Source organism: Elephantulus edwardii, unplaced genomic scaffold (assembly GCF_000299155.1).
Source record: "Elephantulus edwardii isolate Elephantulus edwardi_28Jun2011 unplaced genomic scaffold, EleEdw1.0 scaffold00122, whole genome shotgun sequence".
NCBI classification, from domain to species: Eukaryota; Metazoa; Chordata; class Mammalia; order Macroscelidea; family Macroscelididae; genus Elephantulus; species Elephantulus edwardii.
The window spans coordinates 4,498,342-4,508,093 of NW_006399872.1; the positions used below are offsets into that span (position 1 = coordinate 4,498,342).

At 37.7% G+C, this 9,752-nt stretch overlaps 1 protein-coding gene across 1 annotated transcript; it reads right to left on the bottom strand.

Annotated features, from left to right (window-relative positions):
• Positions 1–5,867: 5,867 nt before the first annotated feature.
• On the bottom strand, positions 5,868–9,224 carry DDIT4L (DNA-damage-inducible transcript 4-like). Its single transcript, XM_006893086.1, has 2 exons — positions 9,097–9,224; positions 5,868–6,358 (listed from the first exon to the last, which is right to left on the bottom strand). Exons 1-2 carry the CDS (start codon positions 9,185–9,187, stop codon positions 5,868–5,870), a joined length of 582 nt encoding a protein of 193 aa, XP_006893148.1. The 5' UTR covers positions 9,188–9,224.
• Between the last annotated feature and the right edge of the window lie 528 nt (positions 9,225–9,752).

The following is a 9,752-nucleotide window of genomic DNA, read 5'->3' on the forward strand; positions in this document are numbered from 1 at the left end:
AAAAAAAAAAAAAAAGAGAGATGGGGCATAAAGAAAATAAACATTGGAATCATGTGGGATCAAATCAAAAGGAACAACATATGCATGACTGGGATTAAAGAAGATAGAAAGGGAGGGAAATCATTGAGAAAATTGTGGAAGAAATACTAGAAGAAAAAGGTCCATGTATTTTGAAGAACAGGGACATCCACTTTTAAGAATGACAATGAACAACAAATAGACCATACCCCAAAAGAAAAACATCAAGATATATCATAGTCAAATTCTCCAAATTAAAAGGATATAATTTTAAAAGCAGCAAGAGAAAAACAAAGAGTCATTTATAAGGAAAACAGATTAAGTTCTGATTTCTCAGCAGAAACAATGTGAGCTAGAAGAAAATGGGATGGCATATATGGAACTTTGAAAGGAAACAATTGCCAGCCAAGTATCCTATAACCAGAAAAGCCCTCCATCAAATATAAAGGAGAAAATAGATCCTTTGTAGAAAAGAAGAACTCAAAGTATTAGTGAAAACAAGACCAAAACTACAAAAAATTTTAAGTGAGGTCCTTCACACAGTGATGTCAAAGGAAAGTGGATGGACCTTATTAACCATAAGCAACAGAAAAAGAAGCACAACAAAATGGCAATGATAAACCTGGTCTGACAATAATCACACTTAATGTGAATGGACTAAATGCACCAATTAAGAGAAAAAGAGTAGCAGAATGGATAAAAATCCTCAAAGATCATCAATCTGTTGCCTACAAGAGACACATCTAAAAAAAGAGAAGAAACACAGACTCAAAATCAAAGGCTGGGGGAAAAAATATATATCAAGCAAAAGACAACCTTAAAAATGCAGGAGCAGCAATCCTATTCTCTGATAAAATAGACTTCATAATAAAAACTACCATAAAAGATAAGGATGGGCATTACATACTGTTTAAAGTCCCATTAGATCAAGATGACATAACCTTGGTCAACATTTATGCACCAAATGATAGACGTGCAGAATACATAAAACAACTGTTAACAGAATTGAAGACAGAAACAGACAGCAACACAATAGTGTCAGGAGATGTCAACACACCACAATCACCAAAGGAGAGGTCAACCCAAAAGAAACTAAATAAAGACGCAGAATAACTAAATTTCACAATCAGCCAATTCAACTTTGTGGATGTATTCAGGGTACTGCACTGAACTAAAACTCAATTAACTTTCTTCTCAAGTGCACATGGTACATTCTTCAGAATACATCACATATTAGGACACAAAGCAAGGCTCAACAACTTAAAAAATACTTAAATAATACTAAATATCTTCTCAGACCACAATGTCATAAACTAAAACTTAACCACAGGAGAATAAAGCCTGTAAAACCACCCATGTGGAAACTGAATAACTGTCTGCTAGAACACCACTGCGTTATAACAGAAATTGGGATTGTTGGGAGTGAACCTGACTAGAGATACAAAAGACCTATGCAAAGAAAACTACAGAACATTTCTGCAAGACACAATAGAAGACTTAAAGAAATGGAAAAATATGTCCCGTTCAAGGATAGGGAGACTCAATATTGTGAAAATTACAATCTTAGTAAAAGCAATCTACATGTTTAAAACAATTCCAATACAGATACCACATTCCTTTTTCAAAGGGATGAAAAGGGAAATTATCAAGTTTATCTGGAGAAGAAAGAGACCTGGAATAAGCAAAACACTTCTGATAAAAAAGAAAAAAATGAAGTGGGAGTTTTAGCACTCCCTGATCTCAAAACATACTAGAAGTAACCAAAACATCATGGTACTGGTACAATGACAGGTACATAGACTAATAGAACAGAATTGAGAACCCAAAAATAGACCCAGCTCTCTATGGTCAACTGATATCCGACAAGGAAAGAAAACCTATCAAGTGGGAAAATAACAACCTCTTCAACACAAGGCGCTGGCAAAACTGGACTGCTAATAGCAGAAAGCTGAAACAGGAACCACATCTCACAACAAACACAAAAAACAATTCAAGGTGAATCAGAGACTTGGGAGTAAACCCCAAACCCATAAAACTTATCAGAGACAAACTGGGCTCAAGCTTAGACGGTTTAGTCTATGGTATAAAGAAACTGCCAAATACAGTCAGAAATGCACAATCTGAAGAGGATAAAATTGATGAATGGGACTTGCTAAAGATTCAATCCCTGTGTGAATAAAAAACATTTTTCAATAGAGTGAGAAGAAAACCTACTGACTGGGGAAAAAAAACCCATTTGGCAATATTATTTCAGACGAGAGTCTCATTTCAAAATTCTACTGAATCGTACAGGGCCTTCACAAGAAAATGATTGGTAACACAAAATGGCAAAAGACTTGGAAAGAATTTTCAAAAAAGGAAGATATTCGAGGGCCAACAGACACATGAAGATATGTTAAAAATAACTGGCATAAGAGTGATACAAATCAGAACCACAATGTCATACCATCTTACTACAGCAGCAGTGACAAAATCTAACAGGACAGCAAGTAATAAATATTGGAGAATGTGGTGAGATAGGAACTCTTATACATTGTTGGTGGGATTGAAAAATGGTACAACCACTCTGGAAGGCAGTGTGGAGCTTCCTCATAAAGCTGAACATTGACATTCCATGTGATCCAGCTATTCCACTGCTTGGAATATACCCTGAGAGAATGAGAATTAAGGTACAAATTGAAACTTGTACTTTATTAACCCCTATCCTCAGGGTAGCACAATTTGATGGATTGAGGGTGTGTGTGTGTGAAAGAAATAGGAAAGATCCGATGTGAAAAAAGTATATATGAAATTTGTAAATGAACCAATATATTAACAAAAAACCCAACCAAGTATTATTTTTAAAAACTTTAATGATAATTGTTACTGTTTTTTAAAAAAATACAGATAAGAACTTCACGAACAAACCTTTTGTATTATATATATATATTATATATATATATATTCTTCCTCTAGCAAATAGATTGCTATTAGAGCAGCATTGAGACCAACTCTATAAACCTATGTTGTTGTTGTTGAGTGCCACTGAGTCAACTGCAACTCACGGTAACCTTATGAACAACTCTGCCCTACCCTGTGCCATCCTCACTATCTCTCACACATGAGGCTCATTGATACAGTCACTGTCATTCATCCTGTTGAAGATCTTCCCTTATTACACTGACCTTCCACATTTAAAAGCATGATGTTCAAATTATATGATATGATACTATGCATATATGTACTCAATACATGCTGTTGTTGTGTACGGTTAAGTTGGATCCAACCCCTAGCTGACTCTCCAGGACTTCTTGACAGACAGTTAATCACACAGGAAGAGACTGTCCATGTTAGTGGTTGTCAATTGTCAACCTATGTATAACCAATATAATCTTGACTAGTCTTGTGCCATCGTCACAATTGTTGGTACGTTTGAGCACATTTTTACTTTTACTGTGTTAATCTACCTCATTGAAGGTTTCCCTCTTAGGTGAATATTTTTTCATTACAAAAATGTGAAGTCAAATAAATACAACTGGAATATTAAAAATGAATAGAAATTTGTTGTGATAGAAGAGATAAATAACTTTTTTTTGTCATGTTCTTCAAAATGTTTACAAATATATCTTAGGGTCTTTATTATATAAACAAACAAACACAAAAAATTAAGCAAAATAAAAACCCAAACAAAGCCAAAGTGGGCAAAGGACATAAAAATATATGATTTTTATTGTCAAAAATAGACAAACTTTAATCTCCTTTAACAGGAATATTAAAAGTTTCCATAAGCCACCAACATTTTGTAAGCTAAAAAGACAAAAGAATTAACAGCAACTGTTAGTTGTAAAAAACCCAACAGTTCTATGTTCATGCCAGAGGAGCCTTGACCACAGTGTCATAACTCTAAAACAGTTAGTCAACAGAAATAGATATACAAACAAAAGTTACTTATTTTAACTCAAATCCCTAACAAGTTGTTTTGTGATATCTAACTGTTGGAAGAGTTGATTAGAACACCTTATAATTTTACATTACTTACAGGATTCAAGTGCAGAATACACACCTTTTGAACAACACCAGGGTAAAGGCATCTGTTTGTACAATACTTGCCTGAGGTAAAATAAAGCTAAAGAGAAGGCAAGAGAATAATCTACCATTTCCATGATCTATAATATAGCTAAGGTGTGAAAGCCTTGCTGAATTGGAGAATAAAATATCTCACAACCATATAAAAACTTATCATTGATTGTTGTGGGGTTAGAAACAACTCATAGCTGATCCTTCATTGGGTTTTTGTTGTTGTTGATTTGCCTTCGAGTCGAGTACAACTCTCTCTTAGCAACCCTATAAATAAAAGGCCTGTAGCTCCTCTGCAACTACAGACATTGATCAAAGTTCATAGAGTTTCCAGAGGCATGTTGTTTAGGAAGTGGATGCCACTCCTGTTTCCAAAAATTGGAGTTTTAGAGGCAGTAAATCCCATGAAAGAAGATCGCTCATTTTTCTCCCAAGGAACAGTGAACCAATTTGAACCGTGAGCCCTTGGGTTGGCAGCACAGCTCCTTACCACTAGGTTGCCAGATGGGTAGTTACGTACTTAGTCAAAACAAAGAAATGAAAGCCTTTATTGCTTCCTTAGGTATACAATCTAATTTGAAGGCAGCCAAGTATGTGCATTAATATTTAGACCATGATTCTCACTCTAGTCGGTATGATATACCAGAATGCCAAAATGTTAAAATAGTTGTATGCGCCTATCTCTTTGGAAGATTCAGAGCAAGAGAAAGATTTCCATTGCCAGAAAAGGTCAGAAAGGACACACTGATATGGTGAGATGGCTCATGTTAAGCATATGTAATACTGACAAGAACTAGGTTATCAAATGAATCAGAAAGAGACATCTCTTCACCATACACTCAGAGTAATCAACAAAGACACAAATTACAAGCTCAACATTCCCAATTTTTCTAGTTTAAAGACAACATTCAACACTTGAGAATTAGGGAAAGACAATTTGAATTAGACCATAACCTCATTTAAAGCAATACTGTGGTCATTAAGAAGAATCTCAGTGGTGCAGTGGTTAAGCACATGGCTATTAATCTGAGTGTTAGTAGTTCAAACCATGGGCTGCCCCTGGGGAGAAAGAGTTTGCTATCTGCTTCATAAATATTGTAGCCTTGACAGCCTTACAGAGCAATTAATTCTACCTTGACCTATAGGGTTGCTATGGGTCAGATTCAGATTTTTGTCAGTGGGTTTAGTATGATAGTCACATAAAAGAATTTCAGGCTTTTACAATCTCTTCAAAACAAAGGGTGGAGAGGGTTAAAAACCACAGTGAAGTAGTTTTGCTGACTCTGAAATTTTTTATTCACCCCTGCCTGTTTAATTTTAAAACAGCCTATTTCATTGACCTTACTGTGTAAGAATTTTTCAAATTTGAGCAGGGAACAAAAAATTGGTATAAACCTCTAGAAGTTTTGATGGGCATTTAGTAAGATTCTGCGATCTAAAGAATCACTTTGAGAAAAGAAATTATGTTAAAATATATAGTAGGAAATTCTGGTGCACAGTCTATTATAACAAAACTATTTTTTTTTAAAAGCCAAATATGAAGTTGAATTGGATTGTTTTTTTTATTCCATCGTGTAGAAAATGTGATATAGGTAGAAACACTTATGTTCTTCTTCTCAGAAGTAACAAAATCAACCCTATAGCTGGAGTTTCTACTTGTGAAATATCACAGGAAGAACAAAATTTGGGGATTCTCATTAAGGCTGGGGAGATTAAGAATGACTTTTAACTGAGCAGTTGCATAGTTTTATTACCCAATTATAGAAAGAACCTTTAAAAATTTGCTTTCCTCTTTAGCACTCTTCAATGACCGTTGTTCCAATCAATGAGTAAAGCCTTTTCTTAACAAGTCGAAATCCTGAGCTGAGGATCAGAGTTCTCCTGAGGCCTGAAGAGAAGCGACCTCTACTAAAGAAAAAGTCCCTGAAGCTAGTCCATGAGCAATTTTCCTGTTTAAACACTAATGTAAGTTCAAAAGTGGGCACCACACTAGAATCACACACAATCTTATCCAGCTTTTTACATACATTTTCAATTTCCAAGTTCACGTGCATAACACAACCTCTCAGTCCACATGGCTCAGTGGAGGAAAGTCGCAGGACATCCTGAGCAATTCTCTGGGTCAGTTTCTCAGGTACAAGGACCTTTGAGCAACCAAGTTTAGTCTGTTTTGATTTGGACAGACAGTTTTCCAGCATTTTTGCCAAACTCTGGCAAGTTGTCTCCTCAAAAATCACTCCAGTGAGGTTGGGTTCTGGAATAACATAATCCCAGTAGTCAAAATCTGGAAGAAAATGGAAATCTAAGTTAAAAAGAAAATTAAACTCTAAGACCAGGAAAAAACTCAACAAGAGAATTATCTTTGGTTACTTGTGTGTACCATGTCTACCTCATCCTAGTATTTGTTTGACCATTGACTAATCTGCCTTTGTTGTTAACTAAGTGTGTAATAGAGCACACTACACTAAGAAGTACATCCATGCCAGTCAAACAAAAGACAGGTCTATATGATGCTCAGTAACACCAGTGAGGAATATGCTGATTAGAACAACCAACTATATGAAACCAGGAGAATAATATTTGCCTTGCTATATTGTGATGGGAAAGTCTGCTGTTAGGGACCTCTCCAAAGTGCTGAAGAGCAATGGTGTCACTCTGGAGACTAAGGTAAGCCTGATATAGGCCATGGTCTTTGCAATCACTTGATATGCTGCAGAGAGTTGGACAATGACTAGGGAGGATAGAAGGAGCATTGATGCCTTTCAGCTGTGGTGCTGGAGAGGAGTATTGAAGGTACCATGGACTCCTAAGAAAACAAACAGGTTCACTCTGCAGAGGGTTAAACCAGGCTGCTCCTTGAAGGCAAGGATACTGAGGCTTAGTTTGACCTACTTTGGACATGTTGCAATGAGGGACCAGTCCTTGGAGAGGGACATCATGCTTGGGAGGGTGGAGGGACAGCGCAGAAGGGGAAGACCCTCTATGAAGTGGACTGACTGGGGTAATTGGGGTGGAGATGCTGGAGGCAGTGAGATTGGCACAGGACAGAGCAGGGTTTAGGGCTGTTGTACACAGGGTCGCTATGAGTCGCAGGCAACTCGACGGCACATAACAACACCACCACAACATGCAGCTCAGGAGAGAGGAACAGGAAAAAAGGAGGAATGGAAATGGGGAATGCTGAGGAAAAAAGTAGGAATTGTGTTGTTACAATATGGGGATTATAATTGATGCCACAACACTAATGTGTATGAATTGAATGGAAATCTAATCGGTCCCTAAACTTTCACTCATACTGTAAAAAAAGGAAAAACAGAGAAAATGAAAAAAAAAGTTCATCCATGAAATAAAACTTCCGATAAATAAATTAGATAGTGTATATCCATTTTCCTTTGAGTTTCTATGCATATAAAGACATGTAATCATAAAAATCACATGTAAAAGATCTAGTTGTGGTTATCCCAAAATATAATGATTGTTAGTTATTTCCATTTCTTTAAGGGGAGAATTTTCATTCTTTAAGGGAATGTTGAGGAGTCTACTTCATCATGGGAGTTCAATGGTCTGTTCTCTGATTTCTGCACCACTGACAGTAAAAACAGCTTTAAAATAGCCTTCCATTTTCTTTCTTGCCTGCTTATTTGTTTATGAAGGTTTTCTAATTTTGCTTTATGGAGAACATGAAGTAAAAATAGTTCAAAACATTTCTTTTTTTTATACTGAGGGACTGCTGCTGTCTTCTAACTTGTAAAATAGGGTACAGTACAGAACTACTGTTATAAAAGTAAGTTTTATCATAAGTTTCATTAACTATGCTAAATGTTATCAACAGTGTGTCTTGATATGTCTTTTATTAGTCCTGCAGATCCAATTTAGCCTCAATTTCTTTGATCAAAAATTGCTGAAAGAGAAGACCTTTGAGGTTCACAAGAATATTTATAACTGGCTGGGTAGTTTTTCTTAGCCAAGCTAAACAAAACAGTCCCAGGAAAACAAAATTAGATTTGCTCAAAGGAAAAGAGATAGCTCTACATTTGGTCACTGACCTCCCAAATTAATCCTACCATTTGGCAGGATGCCACACCACACACAGTCTAACCAGCAAAGAAATGTCCTGCCAGGGGCTCACCTCCTAAGCATACTGCACCTTCATGGGCTACTATGTTTTCCTCTATCCACATCACAGGATCACTTAGATCACCATTATTATAATTAAGTGGGAGAAAAAAACCCACACACTCAAGTTAATAAGGGCTCCATCTTTTCTGAAATCAGAAAATTTGGAATATATAGGATTTATTAACCATTTGCTTTCTATATTAGGAAAGTCCATATAGTTTAAACAATTCACCCGCTAAAATAGAAATTGCCATTAAAAACGTCAAATAACATGTCAATATATGTCAGCATTACTGGCACTGAAGTTGTTTTCTTTCATTAAAAAAACCAGTAACGTAATAAACACACATAAAGAAATATTCAGCAAGGAAAAGGGACACACAGTTACATGGGTGGATCTCAAAAGCATTATGCTCTTAGAAAGATGGCAGATACAAAAGAGTACAGACTGTGTAATTCACTTCTATGAAAATCTATAGTGAGAAAAAGTAGATCAGTAGTCACCAAGGAATGGGAAAAGTGGCAATATATGGCCCATGGGCATATTAAATATCTGGAAGCATGACAGTAGTGTAATATGGACATACATTTACTAACACATATCTTTCTGTAAGGTCACAACTATGTAAGATAGGGGAGCAATATAACTTGTAATTCCAATAGATTCTATTAGCAGCAGAAGAAAAGGACACGGTCTTCGGGTTGTTTTCATTTTGGATGCTACTATTTCTCACAATCAAAGCCTTAAGATGCTAAGAAAGTTTGGAAAGTCTCTACTCGGATGGATGTTGTAGTATCTTTTACAAGGAGGAAAAGGGACAAGCTGCAAGCTTGCCACACTCTGTGTATGGCGGGGCCGCGATCTTTGCAGAGAACCCGGGGGCAGGGAACTGGCGAACTCACCACTCAGCAGGCTCCCGGGGTGGAAGCCATGGTCCAGAAACTCAGAAATGCTGGTCGGGTTCTTACTGCTCAAACTGCCAGTTGCAACCATAGTCAACGGCTCTGTTTCTCTCGTGGAGCGGAACGGCCTTTCCCAGGGACCTGGAAAGAGAAGGACGGATTTGTGGAAGCAGGGCAGAGGTGCTCCTAAAATGCTCTGCATTTACAGGGCTGAACCGGCCCAAGCACCCGTTTTCCTGAGGAAGAGGAACCAGCCTCTACACCCGAAGTTTACAAAGTCTGAGGAGTGGAGGCGCCAAATACAGCCACAACCTAAACCGACTTCAAAGTTAGTGAAAACTTGGAGGCAATTTGTCCCTCAGAGTTCTGCCCGCGCCTCCAGCACCCCCAGCAGGAGCCCCCGGGCCCCGCCCCCATCAAGTCCCGGCGCCTCTCACCTGCAGGAACTTCACCAGAGCAGGTGCTGAAGCCAATGCAATGGCGGGCAGTGGTGCTGTAGGGTAAATAAAGGCAAGCACCCCACTCTCAGTAGTCCCGTCCCCGGAAGCTAAGTGTCCTGCAGGCCCCAGCTGCAAATAGCACCTAGATGGCCCCTAGCTAACCCAGCGCCACTGCGCAGCATCGTCACGGGGTCCTGAAGTACTTTATAGCCGGCG

What these genes read in the sequence shown, in the direction of transcription:
- DDIT4L (XM_006893086.1), bottom strand. Translation starts at nt 9,187, where the DNA reads ATGGTTGCAACTGGCAGTTTGAGCAGTAAGAACCCGACCAGCATTTCT. An exon ending in CCCCGGGAGCCTGCTGAGTG is followed by an intron (nt 6,359 to 9,096) that starts GTGAGTTCGCCA and finishes ATTTTCTTCCAG; the next exon opens with ATTTTGACTACTGGGATTAT.